General features: G+C 34.6%; 1 protein-coding gene across 7 annotated transcripts in view; it reads left to right on the forward strand.

The window, feature by feature from the left end:
* The window catches only part of NUP62CL (nucleoporin 62 C-terminal like), a 74,706-nt gene extending 50,479 nt beyond the window's left edge, over positions 1 to 24,227 (forward strand). For 3 of the 7 annotated variants that reach the window (XM_057718375.1, XM_057718374.1, XM_057718376.1), the window contains 3 exons: positions 618 to 729; positions 4,478 to 4,544; positions 23,320 to 24,227. In XM_057718375.1, coding sequence (XP_057574358.1) covers positions 618 to 729; positions 4,478 to 4,544; positions 23,320 to 23,414 — 274 coding nt within the window. In that variant the 3' untranslated portion in view covers positions 23,415 to 24,227. Of the gene's footprint in view, positions 1 to 617; positions 730 to 1,445; positions 1,804 to 3,451; positions 3,519 to 4,477; positions 4,546 to 23,319 lie in introns of those variants that run through there. The other 4 variants (XR_009050294.1, XR_009050293.1, XM_057718373.1 and 1 more) reach the window with 4 other exon arrangements.
* Positions 24,228 to 24,395: the final 168 nt, after the last annotated feature.

Consider the following 24,395-nt stretch of genomic DNA (forward strand, 5'->3'; position numbering starts at 1 on the left):
ATAGACATTCAGATTGAAAAATCCTCTGGTCACTTTAATTCTCATAAACATATTCATTGACTAGGTTAAGTGTCTGTGTGTGTGTGTGTGTGTGTGTGCAAGTGCAAATAGTTGGGGTGGAAATCCAGAGAATTTAGCCAACTAATCAGTTTGCTGTGAACTTAGCAAATTTATCTACCTTTGATTATTGTGAATCTCATTTCTCAAAATATCTTTTGTTGGATGATAGCGTATATTTGTATAAGGTTTTACTTTGAAAATTTATGTTTTGAAAATTGTTGAAGACATCTCAGCATTTACTAAAGATTGCTAAACACCAAATAACTTCTCACAAATCTAAGTGACATATGGGTTTATTCCGATACATAAAACGAGGATAAATAGGTAACTGTAAAAATGGCAATGTGGATAAAAGCCTTCACCTATGGAGTCTTTTTAGAATATGGTCATGAATACTACATCCATGAAAATGTGCCGTTAGTCATAACTGAGACCCAATGAGAAGATTGGGGAACTGGGGCAAATCCAGTTGGCCGTATCATTCTTTGTATATCAGTAACAGTGCATAGTGGAGAAAACATGTCTCGTTAATCCCTTTATTTTACCTGCCTTTTCAGTTACAAGTTAGCAGAAAATGTAGATGCTCAGCTGAAACGAATGGCTCAAGATCTCAAGGACGTTATTGATTACCTGAATACATTTGAAAGTCCTGCTGACACTACTGACCCGGTGTGTTAACTGCTTTATCTATTTAGGCAACCAGAATTTAGTATGAAATTAGCATTCTGTGGTTCCTTTAGCTGGTCACCTTCTCCTGTTCTCTATAGTGCTCCTTACCTGCCTCCAGAGATATGAAGCTTTTGGGTGTATTTAGTGGGGCAGGAAATATTGAGGAGCAGATAAAGGTTGTGTTTTTTGTGGTTATTCCCAGAAGGGTAAGAAAAATCACTGTTTTCCAAAAATTTTCAGGATTTTCTCTCTGTTCTTACCATAAGTATGTCGCTGTTCTTATTTTTCTGTTCATTTACTCGTTAGCTAGTTTATTCTCCCTTTTACATATTAATCTATATATTCATGTAACTGCGAGTGTGTGTATATATACACACACACACATACATATTTGAGTCCGTTAGGTATATCCAGGCAATCCTTAATTTATAATTAGGTTATATCTCAAAAGTTCGAAAAGTCAACTGTTTGAACTTAAAAATATTTTTCCGTAGAAATTTTGTATAAGTATGGTTATTCAGTTGCCACCTGCCTTGTGGAATCTTAGTTAACTCGTAATGTAAATTTATTATAACATGAGAAAATGCAGCTGAGGCTCCAATTAGAGAGTGGAGATGTTTTGAATTAATTTGGTGGTAAGAAAGGACTGGTTTATTTTCCTTTATCTATTCTCTCATTAAAGAGCTTATTTCCTCTACCTTTCCCTATTGTCTTAGCAGCTAAATGGAGCTCTCCTTTTCCCCACTCCCACCCCATGGCAGTGATGGTAAGAGGAATCTCCCATTGTGGGAGCTCTCATTGTATTGATACTTAATTTTTTAAAAATATTTTATTTATTTGGTTGTGCCAGGTCTTAGTGCAGCACGTGGGCTCCTTAGTTATGGCCAGTGGGCTCCTTAGTTGCGGCTTGTGGGCTCCTTAGTTGCGCCTCACCAGCCAGCAGGCTCCTTAGTTGCGGCTCGCGGGCATGCGAACTGTTAGTTGCAGCATGCGTGTGGGATCTAATCCCCAGGGATTGAACCTGGGGCCCCTGAGTTGGGAGTGTGAAGTCTTAACCACTGCACCACAAGGGAAGTCCCCTATATTGATACTTTCTATCAGTTGATTATAATTAGGAGAAGAGCCAGGAGCTGAATAGGTGAGGATGAATGACATATCTATAAGTAGTGATTGTTCTTTAGTAAGCTCTTTGTCCAATTATAAATAGACAGTTCTTTATCTATATACATATTGCTAACTTTTTTAAATTAGAAAGAGACAGCATGGTATATTTGAGAAAGCACTAGAATTTTTTTCAAGTCACAATCTCTCCAGGTCTTGGCTCCTTTTGCAGAATGTCAAGGATGGACTAAATGATCTTGAAGTCTCCTCCAGCTATAAAAATTATGCCATTCTCTACTTTGGATGAATCTAAAATTGAACAATGACAAATATAAATTAGTCGGGGATTATGCTTGCTAGCATCTTCCTATGTTCATGCAGATGCAAGAGTTGACAATATAGATTTTCTTTTTAGTGAAAGATTAGATCACCACTGTGATGCCAAAATTCAAAATTGTTTTGTTGTCATAGAAATTTGATGCATAGATAAACACATGCAGATTTAGATATGAAGCAGAGCTGATGTCTAGTCTCTCTGTGTTGAATTAGTGTGACAGTTGTTCTGAACACAGAAAGTGAAAGGGGACTGTAATCATATCCTTCTCCTTTTTCTCTGCTTAGCCTTGGATTGTTTTATTTTATTTTAGTAGTGGGGAGTAAATGGTTTGAGTCTTTTGTTTTTGTTTTTCCTGGCAAGAGTGATTGAGATGCTTAAGATGAGTGAATTAAAGGATAATTGCCTCTTGATAGCAGGACAAAAGAAGCAAGAGATCAGCAACAATTCATCTCTTTTCTCAGATAGCATAAATCATTGGACAGGAAGCAGAGAAAACATTTGCTGAACAATAATATTCTTGTTGATAATTAATTGTAACCAGATCAACAAAGCTTTGTTATTGTGGGCCATATACCAGGGTAGAAAAATAGCAAGTATGTTCAACAGTATTCACGATGATGGGATTTACCTGTATATTTTTATCATTTTTGAGGGGAGATAGGAAAGACCACCTAATTTCTAAACTTTTTATTAAGCAAGTTTATATTATGGTATATGATATTCAGCCACATGTTTTTATAAAAATTCATTGTTCCTACTACAAATCGTATTTGTTATATTAAAATACACTAAATTTGCTCTTTTTATTACATACTAAGTGTAGTAATGTTTTCACTTCTTGTTTTCAATATTATCCTGGACTTTGCCAGTATATTTGTCAAGTGTTCTAACATTTTTAAAAGGTTTAGTATTTTTTGTTACAAAGTTAATACATATACTTATTCAGTGTATTAAGCTTGCAAAATATGGAAATCGGTAAAGAAAATTAAATCACCTGTGTTACCAGTACTCTGCTAATATATTAATGTATTTCTTCCAAGTAAAAATACTTATTTTCTTTTAAATAGCATTGGAAACATACCTATATAAAGTTTTGGATTCTGTCTTCATTTAATATTCTTTCATGGTATTTTCCCAAAATTTTAACCATTCTTTGAAAATGTGATTTTAATGACTCTATAATATCATTAGAGATGACTTTACAATAATATATTTAAACATTTTTTATTGATGGAGAAATTGTTTCAAAATTTTACCATTATGAAATTAACCTGTAATGACCAGTTATATGTTTAGATTTCATTGTTTCCTCTGGATGGATTTCTAGAAGTAGAATATACTGAGTAAAAAGGTATGAATATTTTAAGACTTTGATATATGTTGCAAAAATTTACATTTTGAAGGGCTGGGTCAATTTATATATAAATAAATGTACGTACTTGTCCCACACACTTGACAACTGAGTATTACCATTTATTAAAAATTGCGGATTTGGAAATCTTGCCACTTGTGACAACACGGATGAACCTTGAGGGTATTATGCAAAGTAAAATAAGTCAGATAGAGAAAGACAAATACGGTATGATCTTACTTATATATGGACTTTGAAAACTAAAACTAAACCAAGCTCATAGATACACAGAACAGATTGGTGGTTGCCAAAGGCTGGAGGTGAGTGGTGGGCAAAATGGCTGAAGGGGGTCAAAAGGTACAAACTTCTGGTTATAAAATAAATAAGTCATGGTGGCTATAGTTAATAATACTGTATTACATATTTGAAAATTGCTAGGAGAATAGATTGAAAAAGTCCTTATCACAAGAAAAAAATTTTTTTGGTAACTGATTGTTAACTAGACAATATGATGACCATTTCACAGTATACATGAATATCAAATCATTATTGTATACATCTGAAACATATATTGTTATATATGTCATTATAGCTCAATAAAAAAAGTTGATTTGGTTGACAGAGGTAATATTTTAAAAAATTTTATACGAATTTCTTGTCCTATCAGATATCTCTTAATGTTCTTTACTTATTTTTGTACTGTAGAAGTCAATTTTTTATTGAATTGTAGGAACTGAATTCTTGACAGTTACAAAATAGATTGAACTAATATATAGATGTAATGAACATTACAAATATAAAATAGCAAAAAAAACCCCACGCAATTAACATTTAGTACATTCTCAGTCAGTTTCTTCCAGAAGAAGTGAAAATAACTTCCTAATTTAAATTTTTTGTGTTTATTTTTTGTTTACCATATCAGCATAATTATAATCTAAATATCCTGTGTGTGTTTTTAGCTCCAGCAGATCTGTAAAATTCTGAATGCTCATATGAACTCTCTGCAGTGGATTAATCAGACTTCAGGTGGGAGTTTATTTGTACCCCAGGTTATCTGTAAGTAGAAAATGCGATACAAATCAGGTTTTGTGCACCATGACCACACTCAAATAAGAGCTAAGTCATAGGGGTATTATTTAACATTGGTATGTCTATGTTAACTCTGAAGAACCGTAATTGCTTACTTTTTTTTTTAAGCTCTTTACTGGAATGCAATTGCCTTACACTCCTGTACCAGCTTTTGAGGTACACCAAAGTGAATCAGCTGTATTTATACATATATCCCCATATCCCCTAACTTACTTTTATAAAATGAAACACAGGAAGGATCAACTAGAAACTAACAAAAATAGGGGGTGTTTAGGAACGGGGTGGAGGAGATATGAATCGAAATAGTGCTTCTGTGAGTATACCTTTTTATACAATTTTGACTTCTGGACCGTATGAAAGTTTTAAATACTCAAAAATTAAAATAATGGGAAAAATAATAGGAAGAAAGACAAATGCTAAAATTGAATACAAAATGAAACCAAACAAACCTGTGTAATTAATTTATAACATAAACATGCAGCTCAGATAACTTTTGTACATAATGTTCTTGATGATGCATCCTTGTCAGGATGTAATCTTAATGATAAAAAGAACTGCAAAGAAATCTTAAGTTTTCCTAATAAGTTTATCATTAGTTTCAGAATTATACTATGTATTGAATATTATATATGCAAGTGGTATAATAATATTACTTCCATTATATATATATTATAGTAGAAAGCAAACGCACAAGGATAGTAATGATAATGAAAACCAAGATTTTCATTGAAAGATAAAAGATATAAGGTTTTTTTTCTTTCATATTTTTACTATAAATTTGAATTGCAAACATCAGTATGAATTCCTATTTCCTTTTTCTGTACATGGAAATGGCCAAGAAGCAATGACACACCCTGATAGCAGTGAGTACATCTAGCACCTAGATCTTGCTTTCTAAATACCATTACCATTAAAAAGAACCAAGGCTTCTTGGAGAAATATCTGATCTCAGGTCTCAGGCAGGGAAGTACAGGGTGAGTTTGGCACTTTTTATGCCAGAAAACAAAGATTGTTCGATGACTAATGAGATTATATCAGGACATAAGATTGTGCTTTAATGGGCTTCTACTGGCCAAATCAGATTTCAACATCAGGAAGAATAATGACAGTGATGGATTATAATACACTGAGGGAGAAAAAACTCATGAGTCCAGAGTGATAGTCAAAAAAAAAAAAGGAGAGAGAGGGAGAAATGGGAGGTTCAGGGAGAAGTCTTTATGGAAGCAAAGCAGCTAATAATTGTAGAAGGAATGATAGAATTAGGGAACCACCATTAAAGAGCATTTTCAACAGAATACTTTTATTAAGCCTTCCCTGATTTTGAGCACTCTGCCTCATTTATAAAATGTTTTAACTGTCAGTCATTTGAAAAAATATACTAGCAGGAAATGGGCCAAATATAGATTGCAAGTTACTGAGTTATTTTTTAAATTTTATTTAGGTGTAATTTATATACCTCACTTTAATTTAATTTATATACACTCATTTTAACTGTACAATTTAATGAGAAAGCCACCATTTTGCAGCCCCAGCTCAGTGACTGATTCAGGCAAGGGTCATCAAGGAATGCTAAAACCATTGAATTTAAGATTGTTGCATAGTCTCAAAAATATTACTCTACACTTTACTTAAATATTACAAAGGAGAAAATTGTACCTTTGCAACAGTGCTATCTGACAAGTACCACTTTAATCAAGTGATCAACTTTAATATCCCCAATAGTGGGATAACTTGACATTGTGTGCCTCTTGATCTGACATGAGAAGTGTTCAATATCCTATATGTAGTATTCTTATTAAAAGTGTTTCACCTGAATCTAATAATAAGAAAATAATAAGACATTCTATGTGCAAGACATTCTGAAAGATAATGTAGTATTCGTACCAGAAATGTTTAACTGAATCAAGTCACAAGAAAATAATCAGACAGTCTATGGTGAGACATTCTGAAAGATAATTGGCTTGGACTCTTGAAGAATCAGTCATGGGAAACCAAAAAATTCAAAACAAAAAAATTAAGGGGATTTTGTGAATTAAAAGAAATAAAGCAATCAAGTCTACCAATGTTAACTTTGATTAGATACTGAATCAAAGCCAAGGAGACATTATGTAGAATAATTGGGGAAATTGAATATGGACTACACATTAAATATTAAGGAGTTTTTTATTTTCCTATGTGTGTTTTTGTGGTTATGTAGGAAAATATTTTTATTCTTAGAAGCTGCATGCTGCATTATTTAGAGAAGTGTCATATCTCTAGTTTTATTTCGAGTGGTTCAACCAAAATCATTTGTGAAGAGAAAAAGATGGAGTAATTTGTGGCAAAATGGTAACAGTGAGTTAATCTAGGAAAAGGGTATATAAGTTTGTGACTTTTACTATTCTCTCCACTTTTCAATAGATTTAAAATAAAATTTGGTGGGAAGTGATTTTTATAGACTTCTGCGTAGATATGGAATATATTGAGACCTCAGTAATTGAGACAAATGGGGGCTAGTTAGCCAATCAGAGTTACTATTTTTAAGGATGCGGTATGAAAATAATACAAATCTTCTTGTTTGGCTCTACAGATTCCTCATTCTCTGCATTAATAGAGGTCCTCAACCATGAACTTCTGCTTCTTTCCCTTCCAAACATACCTATATCATCATCGCCCTTTACCTCCTTTACTTCCTTCTAAAATAAAGGAAAAAGAAGAAATGTCCTGTTGCTTTCTAAACTGTGTTTTGAATCATCAGAGGGAGGTTAAATTCTATGTTGCTTTAGTATTAATTACGTGAAAGGGAGAGGTTTCTGAGCCAGACAGATATGGATTCAAGTCAAGGTATTACCACTTAATAGTTGTGTGACCTTAATTGTTAACTTAATCTCTCTGAGTCCGTATCCTTACTTTAAAAATGAGGGCTAATATTTACCTTTTAGGGCTTTTGTAAGGATTAAAAGAAGCAGCATTGAACTTTCCTTGAGCAGTGCCTAGCCCATGGTTGGTGGTCAGTAAATGACAGCAGCAGAACTGGTTGTCAGAGTTTACTGTGTATAGGAGGGGGGTGGGGAGAAGGACAAGGGTCATATGGTTCAAAAGGTAGCTATTACATTGAGTCTAGAGAAGGCAGTTCCACATAGATTATCATTGAAAACCACTTACCTACAGAAGTTAAGAACAGCTGAGATGTGGGAGAATGTCAGTGGCTAGAAAACACTGAAGAATGAGATCATACAAAGTTTGACTCAGTTGTATTCCTCTGTGTTGCGTATTTTCCTACAATGAGCAATGCTTCTTGGATGGAGTTGGGGGAATGTCAAAATGTAATTAGGTAAAGAAGGATTATAGTGATTTTTTTTTTCTCTTGGCTGGGATCCTCTTTGTCATAAATGAAATCTCAAGGCTCTCAGCCAGTGTTTTCCTACTAATAAAATTAAGGTTGTTAGTGCTACAAAGAACTTACTTTATTATGTAAATGAAGAAACTGTGGTTCAGAGAGGTTAAATGACTTCCCTAAGAACACACAGTTAATTAGTGGCAGAGCTAGGACCAGAATCTAAAGTTCCTAATTATCAGAACAGTATTCTTTCTATTGGTATGTTCTTAAAACAATTCTAATGTAGGCATCGCTGCATATAAAAGCAAATCTTAATCATACCTAACAGTAGAGGACATAGGTTTTCAAAGTATGATAATGGTAGTACTTGGGTAGGATGTAAGTTCTAGGTGTCTGGGTAAAGTTTCAGTCAACACAGGGTAAAAAGGGTAAGACAATGGAGAGTAATGATTACTTGGAGTTACTTTTCTGCTAAAATTTGAGTTGAGCTGGAGAGGCAATGAGAGCTCATACTGGTCCCCAAATGAGACGGAGAGGCCACGATAATGGGGAAAAGCCTAGTGATTCTTGATACTGTGGGCCCCTTTTTTGCTATTCCCACAAGGAAACTTTCCTTTTCATATCAGGAAAAGACATGATCAAGGAATGGAGAGTGGCAGGATTTAATTTTGCTGAGAGAGGGTTTTTTTGTTGGTGGTAGTTTATTTTACTTTTTAATAATAAATGGGATTGTGTCTGCTGAAATAGTTTGTGGACTGAGAAGTTTTAAGTTTAAACTTCTTAGTGAGTCTCTTTATTCACATCCAAATAATAGTTTTTGAAAAACTAATATGTATGTTATTTTAACAATAGAAATAATGTAAATTTTTTAATTAAAGAGAAATCTCTAACTGTAAGGTTTTTTAAAAAAATCATTTTAAAGCCCAAATCTCTATTTTGAAAAGTTTCTGGGAAATATTTTTATGATTTGATATCTTTAATGACAGTACAAATTTTTTTCTGCTATCAAACATAACAATTGTTAAATACACTGTGTATTTAACTTAAAACTCAGCTTATCTTTAAAAGTGATTTGAAAATCATACACTACGCTTTATATATGCTAAAATATTACACAGTCCAATCAACTTTTAAATATCTATGAGTAAACAGAGAACCAGGCCCCTTTCTTCCTCTAACCTACATAGAACCGACTGTGATGGAACCAAACTAGGATGAGATAAGTATAAGAGTATTGAATTGAGGGAGTATCTGAACATGTCCTGCTATTGACCAGTTTTCAAATTTGATATTTATCCATTTTTTAACATTTTCTATGCCTCTTTTCCTCATGGTTAATATAGCTAATTGAGAGTTAATAGTAACTGTAGTCAAATAATAATTCCCTCTCTTGTCTTTTTCTCTTTATACAAATTTATGGCATTATTTCGAGATTGACTTGGTGGCCATGTTGCAGTCACACATCTGTCTCCTCAGTTGGCAGTCATTGAAACTACAGCAACTCCAGCTCTGCTGGGACCACTTATGACAGAATTGGCAATCAATCTGAGCCAATTTGTTATTCACTTTAAATACATGGAGCTACTTCTTTTAGAGAAGGGGGGTAGGACTGAAGGATAGCCATTTTTTGTTTTTTCATATACAAAACCTTGTCAAGTCTGTTAATATTTATCAAACAGCATAATAAAGGGACGGGCAGTGGAAAAATCTTATGCATGTCATTATTTGAAAGTTCCTTGAGTATTTTCACGGCATTTGTTGCTTTCATGAAGTGTCCCAAAACTTCATGACTAAAATGTATTTCATCCGTAATCATTGCAGTCTCTTATGGGTTAGAACCCCATAATTATTTAATAGCTGCTCACAACATTTAGACTGCTATTTATGGCAGAAAGAGAAGAATCTTTACAGTAACTCAAAATGCCTTAAGGAATTTTGTGGTATTTCTACAATATGGTTCTATTAGCAGTGGTCTGTGAACACCTTATTTATTTCTGAAAGAAAACATATTTAGTCGTATAGCGTGATTCTACTAACTTGCCTAAAATGCCTTCAGGATCATTTTAGAGAATCAGCTTTTTGTGCTATGTCATAATCATACTTCATTTTTACCCAATGTAAATATTTATTGTTTGAGGGGTTATTTTGAATTAGATTTTTCAGAGCTGGGCATGTTTTTATCTGTTTTTAAAAATTGAGGTGCATTTGACATATAGCATTATGTTAGTTTCAGGTGTACAACACGATTCAATATTTGTATACATTGCCAAATGATTACCACCATAGTTCTAGTTAACATCCATCACTTTACATAGATACAAAAAAATTTTTTTTCTTGCATTGAGAACTTTTAAGATTACTCTCTTAGCAACTTTCAGATATTCAATACAGTATTATTAACTGTAGTTACCATGCTGTATTTTTTAAGAAGTTTTGGTCCAGATAAGAAATGCTTTAAACATTTTTTTATTAATTACTTTTAGCCCTCTCATATCTGAAGAGTATCTAATGCCGAGATGCCAAAAGATGCCTTTGAATTCCAATCAAAGTGTCTTCCTATTTCATCTTCTAAAATAGAATCTGATTTACCGATTGAGCTGGTTTCTTTTACCTCTTCTTTTTCTGAAATTATTTGGGAAATCTTGGTGACATTGGTTGATCAATGAGGTCATCTCTTGTGTTCTGGAGTATAATGTTCCACTTTAGATACTTGGGAGGCGAATGCTCTTGATCTGTCAGAGATGTGGCGACAATACAAAGACTCACTTTAAAGGTCTCTTAAGCTCAACAGAGACAGGTACTTACTTGCTTCTTCCCATTGCAATTAATTGAAAGGTATTTTATGTCTTTCCATTGTTTAATGAGCTACCCACTCATCTCTCTTTTTCTTTACAGACAAAATAGATTTATTGTCACACCATTGTTCCTTGATTCTAAAGAATTTCTTGTAAATTAGATTAGGGTACTGAGATTAAAAATGATCAAGTCTTCAGCTCCTGTTAGGAAAGAGTACGTGATGGTTAATATTCTCAGAGCTCCTCTTCCCAAACTTCCTTTCTATATGTAAATCCAGATTTGAAATATACTCAATACATCTGCAAAATTAGATTTCTCACTAATCCTCCTTATGTACATTTTGTGCCCAAGTGAATTTCCTCAAGCTGGAGTCTCCCCAGATGAATTATATGTAACATGATTTAAATCACTCCCAGATAGCAGAATTTATATTGTTTGTGAGATATACAGATTTTTCTCCAAAGCAATTTTCTTCCTGTTAGTGACTAAAAACTATAAATATACTGGAGCCTTGCTATAATGCAGTTTTGGGCCCCACGATCTATGGCTACCTCATAGATAAAGTGGCCTGATGAAATTTCCCCAGTTGGGATCCAGATAGGCCTGTCTTATTTTGAGCACTTCAGTGTTTGAAAGGACAACAAATAGTGTTGTGTTGTGGTGCCAGTTAGTACTTTTTATTTAAAAATGTCCCAGCATTTGACAAACAGATGCACTGTAATAGAAAAAGCGCTCTTAGATGGAAGTCTGAAGATGTGAGTCCTAGTATCAGTTTTCATTAGTTTTGGCCCTTGGGAAGCCACTGAACCTTCTTGAGTTTTTAGTTATTCTTTTTATCCTAGGATATTGTGGGCATCAAATAAGGTAATATGCATAGGCATTTTGAAAACTCAAGTGCTGTACAATGGAAATGTTCTTTTAGGTGCAAGTTAAAACCACAGAGTAGTGGCTCTCAATATAAAGCACCTACTATGTGCCCAGGTGCTGTTTTAATCAGTGTAGGAGGTATAAACATCAATGGCATGCACCTCTGCCTTGAAAAGGTTTAAAGTGCAGGTGTAGGGAGCAGTAAAGAAAGAGAAACCTATCTTTAGTTGATTTCCTAGAAGAGCTAGAATTTGAAATGAGACTTGAATAGTAAGTAACATTTTAACAGGATGACTGTCTGAGGACCACTTCAAATGTAATAATTCTACTATCTTGTCCCCCTCCCGCCCCTACCTGCAAGAATTCATGATACCTTCACCATCTTTTGTTTTTATTCCTTTCCTTGAAATGTGTTTTTTATTAATTTTTGTGTGAAGGGTAGTGCTACATACAAGCAGAGTGTCTTGTCATCACCACCTAATTGTATCAGTGGCGAGATCAGGATGAGAATTCTCACGGCAGAGTTGAGAGCTTTGTATGTCTCTAGAAACACTCTTCTTCCCATCAGACCACAGTTAGCACTAAGAATTCAACTCTATTTATTCTGAGTGTTACTTTAGTTTCAATAACCTGGGAATCTTCTTAAAAGTACCTATGATAGGTGAGAGGACAGTGTTCTCTCTCTCTCTCTCCCCCTCCTCTCTTTTTCTCCCTCTTTCACTCTTTCCCTTTCTTCCCCTCTCTCCCTCTTCCTACCTCCTTCTTCCCCTTTTTGAATGAGGAATAAACCTTAATTAGGTTAAGCTCCTGAGATTTCAAGGTTGCTTTTAAACAGCAGCCTAACCTAATGCTGAAGTATATACTACAGTAACTAAAACCTTAAACTGTGGCTTTGGCTTAGCAGGCATGCAACAATGAGGAAACGCGTATTGAAAGCTGAAAAGATGGCCAACCATATTAAGCAGTGAGAATAAATTTGCTAAAACTGTTGCCTCACATAAATTGGGGGTCATATTATGTGCCTATTCAGCAGGAACTTCTAAAAGGAATTGGAAATCAAAACCTTATTTGTGTGGGTTAGTCTTTTATACTAACTGAAATTTTTATTGAGGTAACTGTGGATTCACATTTAGTGTAAGAAATAATATAGGTCCTGAAGAAATAATATAGAGTTTCTATTTATAGTTTAGCTAGTTTTCCCCAGTGATAGCATCTTATGAAACCGTAGTAGTGTATGGCAACCAGGGTATTAACATCGATAAAAATCTGTCTTGTTCAGATTTCCAGTTTTACTTGTGTGTGTGTTTAGTCATATACAATTTTATCACATGTGTAGGTTTGTATATCTACAACCATAGTCAAAATACAGAATAGTTCCATTACCACAAGAATTCCTCATATTCCTGTTTTATTGCCACACCCACCTCCGTCCCACCACATCCCCCTGCTCCCTGCCCCCTATTTTCTGGCAACCACTAATCTATTCTCCCTTTGTAAAATTTTATCATTTCAAAATACTATATAAGATGAAATCACGTAGCAGTTAATCGTTAGGGGTTGGCTTTTTTTCACTCAGCATAATTCCGCAGAGATTCATCTAAATTGCTGTGTGTATCAGTGGTTTCATCCTTTTTGTTGCTGAGTAACTTTCTACGGTTTGGATGTACTACTACAGTCTGTTTACACATTTACCTGTTGTAGTACATCTTAGATGTTTCCAGCTGTTGGCTACTTATGAGTAAAGCTTCTATGAATATTCATGTACAGAGTCTTGTGTGAACATAAGTTTTCATTTCTCTGGGATAGATGCCCAAGAGTGCAATTGCTAGGTCATATGGTAGGTGTTTTAGTTTTACAAGAAACTTACACTGTTTTCCAGAGAGACCGTACCATTTTACATGCCCACCAGCAGTGTGTGAGTGATCTAATTTGTCTGCATCCTCGACATTTGGTATTTTCACTATTTTTTTTTTCATTTTAGCCATTCTGATAGATGTGTAGTGATATCGTTGAAGCTTTAATTTGCATTTTCCTAATGGCTAATGATGTTGAACATCTTTTCATGTGCTTATTTGTCATGAGTATATCGTCTTTGATGAAATGTCGGTTCTTGCCTTTTGTCCATTTTCTAATTGGATTTTTTTACTGTTGTTTTGAGAGTTCATTGTGTATTCTAGATACTAGTTGTTTGCTAGCTATGTGGTTTACAGGTATTTTCTCCTCCTCTGTAGCTTGTCCGTTCTTATTAACAGAGTTGTTCACAGGACAAAAGTTTTTAAGTTAAGTCCAGTTTATCAGTTTTTCCTTCCATGGGTCCTGCTTTTGGTATGAAGTCTTAAGAACTTTTTGTGTAGTCCTATATATCCCCAGTTTTCTCCTATGTTTTTTCTTACAAGTTTTATTGTTTTATATTTTACATTTAAGGCTGTGATCCATTTTGAGTTAATTTTTGTGTAAGATGTGAGGTTTAGATCAACTTTTTTTTTTCCTCTGTGGATATCAAATTGTTTTCTGAGATCTCTATTCCGTAGATCTATATGTCTTTCCCTCCACCAATACCACACGCTCTTCATTAATGTAGCTATATAGTAAGCCTTAATATCTTGGAGAGTGAGTTCTCCTTTATTTTTCTCCATCAAGGTTGTTTTAGCTATTTTAATTCCTTGGTGTTTCCATAAAAATTTGCTGGGATTTGATAGGAATTACATTAAATTTATAGATCAATTTTGGGGAAAATTGACATCTTTACTATGTTGATTCTTCTCATCCCTGAACATGCTATGTCTCAATATTTATTTAGGTCTTCTTTGAGTTCTATTATCAGCATTTCATAATTTTCAGCACCCACATCATGTATATGTTTTGGTTTTGTCAGACTTGTACCTCATTATATTTGTAGTGATTATAAATGATATTGTGTTTTAAATTCTGGTTTCCACATATTCATTTTTAGTACATAAAAACAGTTTTTATATGTTGCTCTTGTATGCTTGCTAAACTCACTTCTTAGTTCTAGGAGATTGGTTTTTGGGGGTTTTGTTTTGGTTTTGATTCCTTGGAATTTTCCTCTTTTTTTTTTTAGAACATTTATTGAGATACAGTTGACATACAATAAACTGCATATATTTAGAGTGTACAATTTGGTATTTTTTTTCTTATTAGTAATGTATATATGGCAATCCCAATCTCCCAATTCATTCCCCCCCAACACTCCCCGCTTTCCCCACTGGGATTTTCTACATAGGGAAAAAGGGATAATTTCTTTCTTCCTTTCCAATCTGTATGCTATTTATGCCTTTTTCTCACATTGCAGTGGCTAGAGCTTCAGTACCATGTGAAAGAAGAGTGATGAGAGCAAACATCTTTGCCTTGCTTCTGAGTTTAGTCTTTCACTAGAAGTATGATTTTAGCTATAAGTTTTTCTTAGGTGCTTTTTATCAAATTGAGGTAATTCCACTCTTGTGCTGACTTTTTATCATTAGTGAGTACTGGATTTTGTCAAATACTTTTTCTACATCAATCGATATGATCATATGATTTTTCTTCTTTAACTTGTTGATATGGTGGATTGCAGTGACACATTTTTAAACATTGAGTCAACCTTACATTTATGGAATAAGTTCTACTTGGTCTTGGTTTCTAGTTCCTTTTATACATTGTTGAATTTGGTTTGCTGGACTTTTCTTGAGGGTTTTTTTAAAAATATTGGTTGATTGATTGATTGATTAATTGCCTGTGTTGTGTCTTCATTGCTACATGCAGGCTTTCTCTAGTTGCAGCGAGTGGGGGCCACTCTTCGTTGTGGTGTGCAGGTGTCTCACTGCGGTGGCTTCTCTTGTTGCAGAGCACGGGCTCTGGGCACGCAGGCTTCAGTAGTTGTGGCACACAGGCTCAATAGTTGTGACTCACAGGCTCTAGAGCACAGGCTCGGTAGTTGTGGTGCATGGGCTTAGTTGCCCCACAGCACATGGGATCTTCCTGGCCCAGGGCTCGGACCTGTGTCCCCTGCATTGGCAGGTGGATTCTTAACCACTGTGCCACCAGGGAAGTCCTCTTGAGGATTTTTAAGTGTTTGAGAGTTTTTAAAAAAAATTTTTATTTTATATTGGAGTGTAGTTTGTTTACAATGTTGTGTTAGTTTTGGGTATATAGCAAAGTGATTTAGTTATACATATATCTATTGATTTTTCTCAATAGTGATCCTGTTTTCAATTTCATTGATAACTGCTCTTATCTTTATTTCTTTCCTTCTGCTTGCTTTGGGTTCATTTTGCTTTTTTTCGGTTTTCTTAAGTTAGGAACTTAGATTATTGATTTAAGACCTCTCCTTGTCTCTAAAAGTGTCCTCTTTTAAGGCCTTCCTGATAATCAGCATTTTTGAAACCTCAGTTGCCATCTCTAACCATCAGTTTCACTAATGCTTCTCTGACTATCTGTTCTAAAGCTTCATGTTAGCAAACATCTGCACATAAGATATCCCAAAGGCACCTCAAATTAAACTTGTATAAAACCAAACTCATTATCTTCACTCTCTCCTGGGCCTCCCAGATCTGTAACTCATTCTACTTTTCTTTTTCTCATCTGATTGCTACTGTTTATTCAGGGACTTAAGGTAGGCTATTTTAATTTCTTTAGTAAGTAATGATGATTATACTTTTTAAATAGCTCTTGAATCTTTTCTTTTCAGTTGATTCCTGCCACTGCCTTATTTCAGGTCTTCTTCATCTCCTACCTTGAAAGTAGAATAGTTTTGTAAGGTTTATGAAAAATATCAACTCCTTGTCCACATTGCATTTCCCACTCCCCAGAAGCATATTCATTACTTTAGCTGTTTTTTCTTTTAATTTCTATATCTCTAAAAACTGTGTATACTATTACTTTTTAGTTTTTTCTGTTTTAGGCCTTCTGTACTGACTTCCCAAAATGAGCGGTGAGGATTTAACTCTTTTATACCACCCCTATTCTATCTATCTACCTATCTATCTGTGATATATATAGTATGTGCATGCAATATATAAATATATATAATTATACAATACATATGTGTGTATATATATATATATCACCATACCACCCCTATTATATATATGTGTGTATATGTGTGTGTGTGTTTAGATATATAGTTCATTTATGCAATAAATGTCTGGCCAGGTGGCATACTATATCTTCTTTCTTTTATAAGTTTTTGTTTTCCTTTGATTTTTTTTCATTATTTGCTTAGTTTTCTATGTACTTACCTGTAGTTCATTCTCTGACTTATTGCTTTTACTTTAAATCTATCAATTTCACCATCTCAGATTTATTTCTCCCAGAGCCTTCTAATCTCTGCTCTACCATCTGGAATTGTTGCTCTCTTGATCTGTTACTCAGCTAGATTCTCCCTTCTATAGCAGCCTTGTATTCCATCTATTTCTTTCTTTGTTGAACTTTCCTGTTTTGTGGCTCTTATTTACACTCCCTGTTTCTTGGCTTATTCCCTTGTTTTGATACAGCACGTATGCCATTAGATTCCTATGAGTGCACGGGAAGTACATTTTTTTGAGACCTGGCATGTCTGAAAGGGTCTTTATTCTACCATCACACTTAATTGATAATATTGGATGTTGAATTCTAGCTTGGAAATAATTTTCTCTTAAACTTTTGAAGATATTGTCCATTGTCTTCTAGCTTTGAGGGCATTCTAATTCCTAAATCTTTGTATGACCTCTTCATTTTTATGTTTTACTTCTTCTATGGAAGTTTTCAGGATCATCCCCGCAATACTGAAATTTCAGATAATGTGCCTCAGTGTGGGTGTTTCATCCATTGAGCTGGTGTTTGGTGGCCCTTTCCAATTAAGAAATTAATTTCTTTCAGTTTGGGAAAATTTTCTTGAATTAGGTTTTTGCTCATTTCCTTTCCTGTGTTTTCTGTATTCTTTTTTGTTTGTTTGCATGTTTTCTGGATTCTTAAGAATAAGAAGATTCTGGAAATCCTCTTATTCTAATGTCTGATGTCCTAGACTGATCTAAATTTATTTTCTCTCAATTTCTATTTATATTTTTGTTAAATTTTCTCAGATATGTACTGAACTTTTTATTCCAATCTTTCTATTGATCTTTGCTTTCTACCATAATTTTTATTTTGCAAGAGCTTGTTTTGTTGTTTTATGGTTGTGTTTGTGTGTGTGTGTCTGTATTAAATAGCATCTGGTTCTTAATTAATGGATTTAATATCCTTCTTAGGATATTAATGATTTTTTAAAATGTTTTATTATTCTTGGAATGTTTCTTTCATCTTTCTTTATCTTTCTGTTTTGGTCTTTCTTATGTTAGAAGCTTTCCTCAAATGTGTGGTGATCCTTGGTTGTCCATTTATATTCAAGAATGAGACATGAAATTGTAGGTGGGGCTTGCTAACTTATTATAAGGTAATTTGGCAAGAACTTTTCATTGGGAAATCTCCAGTCATTACCTTTAGGATTTTTCTCTTTACTTGGTCATGTTCTCCAGAGAAGAATCTTCTAATTCTTGGCTAGAGATTAATAAGCCTAGTGGTAAGCCAGGATTCTCTGAGCTGTTAGAGAAGGGACTGGGGGCTCAGTGTTCAGTTTGTAGACTTTTACTTACTCTCTTGCAAACTTTAACTTAATCCCTGTTTTTGGTACAGATTCCCTGCCCTCAGGTCTGTCTGGTGTCCACAATCCAGAGGTCATCTGGTTTACCCTCTCCAAGGAGAAGTCTACTGGGTTTGGGTAGGGAGAATCACCCAGATATGTAGGATGTGGCGGAAAAGAGGGGTCTCCTTAATCATTCATATTCCTGCTTTCAGCCCCACTTTCAGCACCACTTTGAATTACCTTGTCCTACTAATTCCAAATCCTTTCTAGGTCGAACGTTACAATTTTCAAAATTTTGTCTGTCTCCTTTCTTATTGTCTTTGTCCTTGTGGCTTTATGCCTTTATAATCTTCTTCTTCTTCTTCTTCTTCTTATGCCTTTATAATCTTCTTCTTCTTCTTCTTCTTCTTCTTCTTCTTCTTATGCCTTTATAATCTTCTTCTTCTTCTTCTCCTTCTTCTTCTCCTTCTTCTTCTTCTTCGTCTTCATCTTCGTCTTCATCTTCGTCTTCGTCTCCTTCTCCTTCTCCTTCTTCTTCTCCTTCTTCTTCTTCTCCTCCTCCTCCACCTCCTTCTTCCCCTTCCTCCTCCTCCTGCTTCCTTCTCCTCCTCTTCTTCCTATTTTTCTTCTTCTTCCTCTTCCTCCTCCTCCTCTTCCTCTTCCTCTTCTTCTTCTTCATCTTCATCTCCATCTCCTTACTGTATTTCACAAGTCTTTTGGAATGCAGTAGCAATAAATGCATATGTTTAAATCTTTCACTAGGGAACCTTACTGGTCTCCTTTCCCCAGTGTTACCCCACTCCAGTTCACTTTTACACAACTGCCAGAGTGATTTTGATATAATGATACTGTGTTCTAATCATCTCTTCAGTAGTTCCCATTGCCCAATTATAAATTATTTCTTTGCATAATACACAAAGTGCCCTGTATGATCTAACCCCTACCTGTTTTTCACCCTCATCTTTTGTTTGCAGCATTACTTTTTTTTTTATTGAAGTATGGTTGATTTACAGTATTGTTTTAGTTTTAGGAGTACAGCACAGTGATCCGGGTTTTTTGCGGGTTGTCTTCCATTATGGGTTATTACAAAGTATTGGATATGATTCCCTGTATTATGCAGTAAATCCTTGTTACCTATTTTATGTATAGTAGTTTGTATCTGTTAATCGCATACCCCTAATTTATCCCTCCCTCCCTTTCCCCTTTGGTAACCATAAGTTTGTTTTCTCTGTCTGTGGGTAATATTTATGGTTTTGCAAACACTCAGTATTCTTTTCTCCATATTTTTGGGTGTTCAGTTGATTCTACCTGGCATACTGCACCCCATCATTGTCTGCCTGGTAACTGCTCCCACGTCAGGCCGTCTCTTCCATGCAGCCTTCCTTGACTCATCTTTCTAATAGCTTGTTCTATATATGATATTGTCAGCATTTATCATACACTCTTGCAGTTATTTATTCCCATTTTTGCTTCCCTTGCTGGAATTTGAGCTCCTTGATGTTAGAGATTTTATCTTAGTTATTTCTGTATCTTCAAAACTTAGCAAAGTCTGACGTGAACTTGGGGGCCAGTATACGTTTTTAATTTATTTGTCCCCTGATATGTACACAGCACACTGTACTCAGCCTTTGACAGTAAAAAAAGATACAGAACTAACAGGCATGTGTACATGAATATTGTCCCATGTTATTAAATAGTCTGCATTTTAATGGTTGCTTAATTTTACATTATAAGGATATACCATATTTTGTGTAATGAGTACCCCATTGTTACATATTGGTTACTATTTCCAGCTCTTTGCCCTTTTACATTGTGCTTCAGTGAGCCTAGATGTAGGTAAATTTTAGGGTACATCCATGGTTATTGAACATAGATACAATTCTTAGAAGTGAAAATGCTGAATTAGGAGTAATATTTGTTTTAAAGGCTTTTGACTTACCATTCCTTCCAAGTAGGTTTTACTGATCTACACTGTCAGCACAAGTTCATTAGGGAACCCATTTTTCTGCACATCTCTCACTCCTGGTTCTGAGCTCATCATCACTGCTACCACTGTCATGGTTAGCATTCCTTGCTAAAAGTTACAGGTGAAAATAATATTTCTTTTGTTTAACTTACATTCCTCTGGTTATTAAGGAGATTGGGTTTTTAAAAAGTATTTATAAACAATTTGCATTTCATTTCCCAAGTTGCCAGTTTGTGCCTTTTGACCATTTTTTGTCAGGATGTTTTTTTTCTCTTAATGCCCCAGTTGTTTTTCTAAAAGGAGAATAAGAGCTATACTGTAGTGGTTATGAAAATACATTGCTTCCTTTCACAGTGAACTTAATATTATCTAAAAATATTTATATATATAACTTAAAAGTAATTGCAGTAGAAAACTCTGTGCTTAACGACCAAATCGCAGATTTTCATAACTTTCTATGAAAGTCTTTTGACCTTTACCAAAAATACTTGCAAGTAGGCTAAGGAAAACATCTGTCCCTAAACAGAATGCAGCTAGCTGGAAGCAATTTTACCAGAATCTTTTGGGGGGAAGCCATTTTTAAGAAATATGCAATATTTTAAACAAATATTCTGTCTAAACAATAGCTCTATAACTAAAGCTACAGCCTTGTGCAAACATCACACCATCCAGTTTTAGAACATTTCCATTACCTCCAAAAGTTCTGTCTTGCTTGTTTGTGGTTAATCCCCATTCCTACTCTGAACCCCAGGCAACCACTAATTTACTTTCTGTCTTTGTAGATTTGCCTTTTCTGGAGAGTTTAATTAAATGGAATCATATTATATATGGCCTTTTGTGTCTGACTTAATGTTTTCAAGGTTCATCTGTGCTGTAACATGTATCAGTACTTCATTCCCTCTCATTGCTGTGTAGGATTCCAGTGTACAGATGTACCACGTCTTGTTTATCCATTCATCAGTTGATTGACATTTGTGTTTTATTTTCTACATATAATTTTAGCTCTTAGATTTAGTCAATAATCCACCTTGAATTGATTTTTCTTCATAGTTAGAGGTAGGGGTTCAACTTCATTTCCATGTAGATATGCAGTTATCCCTGTATTCTTTGCTGAAAAAGACTATGCTTCCCCCATTGAATTGTCTTGGCACCTTTGTTAAAATGAATTGATTATAAATATAAGGTTTTATTTCTGGACTTTATTTCTGTTCCGTTGATCTCTGTGGCTATCCTATGCTAATACCATACTGTCTTGATTACTGTAGCTTTCTAGTAAGTTTTAACATTAGGTGGTGTAATTCCTGCAATTTATTATTCTATTTCAGATTGTTTCGGCTAATCTGGGTCCTTTGTCTTTCCATGTAAATTTTAAAGCTTGTCTATTTCTACAAAAATAGCCTGCTGGAATTTTCATAGGCATTGCATTGAATTTGTAGGTCAATTTGTGGAGAGTTGACATCTTAACACTATTGAGTCTTTCAATCCATGAACATGGAATATCTCTTCATTTTTTTAGATCTTCTTTAGTTTCTCTTAACAGTGACTTATAGTTTCCAGTGTACAAGTCTTATAGTTCATTTGCTAAGTTTATTCCTAATCGTTTTAATTCTTTTTTATGCTATTGTGAATGGAGTTTTATTAATTTCATTTTCATATTGCTCAGTACAGTTACTTTTTTAATAATGTCAAATGTCTATGGCATATTTTCCATCAAATTTTGACTACTACTAGCATTTTACTTCTAGTATGATATATAATTTAATAGGCCTGCAGGGACCAATCATTCATGCATATCATGGGACCAGAACTTTGCGCAATTAAGTGCCTAGGTGCAGTTTTTGCCCTTAAAGAATGAAACTCCTGAAAAATTTAAAGTATGTTAATACAGAAATAGTCTTGAGAACTCAGTCCGAAGACATGACAAAATATTTATGGTGAGGCTCTCTTAATAGTGCTGACTTATGTTTCTTGACATTTCATTGATTTTTAAAAGTGTTTATAAATGTCCTCCTTTGCATTTAATATATATCAATCAGCAAATGAAGTAGATTGTGCTTATGTTGACACTTCTGGCCTCAAGTTAATGGTTTGTTGTAGTGCTCATTTGTGCTTCTATCACATTGAAAAATGTTATTTAGGGGGAAAAATTGCACCCTGCAGTTAGTTATTACAACAGAAAGGAGATGTGTTTTGCCAGACTGTTTTCCTAGCCCTTCAATAGACAACCATCATTTAAATCACTTGTTCTTAAAGGGCGTGATCTTACGAAATGCCTATATGTCATAGATAGGATGAAGTATTTCACTTCAAAAACTGCATAACGTTGCTTCTTTTCCAGTTGCCTGAAGAAAATTAAAGGATATTGTTCCACATTTATTAGTTGTTCTCTTGCAAGTTTTTCTTAACTTTTTGGCACCACTTATTGCTTATCAACCACTGAGCATTAATGAACACTAAAACAAATGACCAAATTTATTTGTGCACGTTAATAGAAAAACTCAGATTATCATGCTTGCTTCAACAGCTTATTTTTACTACAGAAAGTTACTGCTTTATATGGTAAAACTAATGGCATTTTGTTTTGTCCTGCCCCTGAGCAAATTTAAGGACCACCAAGTTAAATAAATCATTGGAAAGGAACTGAAATGTGAAAATACTCAGTGTACTAATTTGCTTATAGGCAGCAAAGACCTACTGAAATCTACACATTGAATTTCATGACCATCCTGCATGGCACTTTTAGGCTGTAATGAGCAAAAAGCAGTTAACACTTCTCTTCCACAGAGTACAAATGTCAGGTAGACTGTTATTTCCCTGAAAGCTAGGGACGGCAAATCAAGAACAGTCTTGTCCAGTAGTTTCAAACCAGACAGGTGCATGTTTTTCTCTTCTTCTGTATTTTCTAATACTTAACGCTATTAAAATTGACATGTAGGGGACTCCTCTGGCGGTCCAGTGGTTAAGACTCTACACTTCTACTGCAGGGGGCATGGGTTTAATCCCTGGTCAGGGAACTAAGATCCTGCAAGCCATGTGGCGTGGCCAAAAAAAAAAAAAATTGACGTGTAAAGTTTTGTCAATCATATGTTGAAGGGAGAATGTAAGTTATTGTGTTCCAGGGATATTTTGACCTCTGAGTAATCATGCGTGCCTTTTCCCCCTATAGGCATGCTGCAAAGGAAGGTGGAAGAGGTAACACAAGTTTTTGAGCATCGTCGTCGTAGGGAGCAGGAACGCAATAGCAGGATTGCTTTCGATTGAATGACCCTATCATCAGCATGTTGTTTTTTGGATTATACATTACCTACACATTTTGATGGCATTTGTTAGAGTAGTATTAACAATTAGTATTCAATCTTTGGTGGCAATAAAAGATGCATGCATTTTTTCCCACTTAAATATTGTGCTGCTGGGAATGATACTGTAATTTGGTTTTTAGTATTAGCAAATCAAAACTATATCAGCTCTTCTGTCTAGGCAGCAACGTATTTCATGTTGACTCTGTGTGTGTAATTCATGGCTTACCCTCCTAGATTCCATATCTTACTGCCAGCATACATTGTTCACTTCAGCCAGATCATAGAGAAATGTTTGCCAAAATATAGATGCCAACCAGTCCTTACTGGATGCCTGTTAACACTCAATGTATAGTGTTAGCTACTGTAAAGTCTCGCTCCTCAAAAGAACTTACTGTCTACTTTGAGATATAATTAATGCCTGTCTGTATAAAACAGCAGTATAGACAATGCAAGGAATTGTGTTACAGATTACAGAGAGGATGCTATAGAAATTCAGAGAAGGGAGGAAAAGTTAGGATGGATTTGAGACTTGATTTAGGTTAGTTTTAAAAGGGTTTGATTCAGGCAATTCATTTATTTTTGATGCACAGATAATCTGGTGTTTTACTTGGTTTTAGCATATGATTTATAGTTCTGGGTTTTGTGTATTTGTTTATTTGTTTTTCAAGAGAAAGCTTTGTTCTTAGCTTGGGAACAGTCTGATTTCTTGTGTTTCATGTTTTACCTAAGTCATAAATAAAGGCGATGCTCTGAAAAATAAAGTTATAACGCTAAAATAAACTACTTAAAAGTTTCTGAGTGGCTAGATCTTAATTGCCTGTAATTCCTGAGCTGAATTTCTGTTGTACTGACTGAACACGACCATTCCGAAAGGTACATATTATGGAAAGAAAACATTTTTGAAATGAGTACTAGTGATTTACATCACCTTATGAGTAAAACA

This window comes from Hippopotamus amphibius, chromosome X, assembly GCF_030028045.1.
Source record: "Hippopotamus amphibius kiboko isolate mHipAmp2 chromosome X, mHipAmp2.hap2, whole genome shotgun sequence".
NCBI classification, from domain to species: Eukaryota; Metazoa; Chordata; class Mammalia; order Artiodactyla; family Hippopotamidae; genus Hippopotamus; species Hippopotamus amphibius.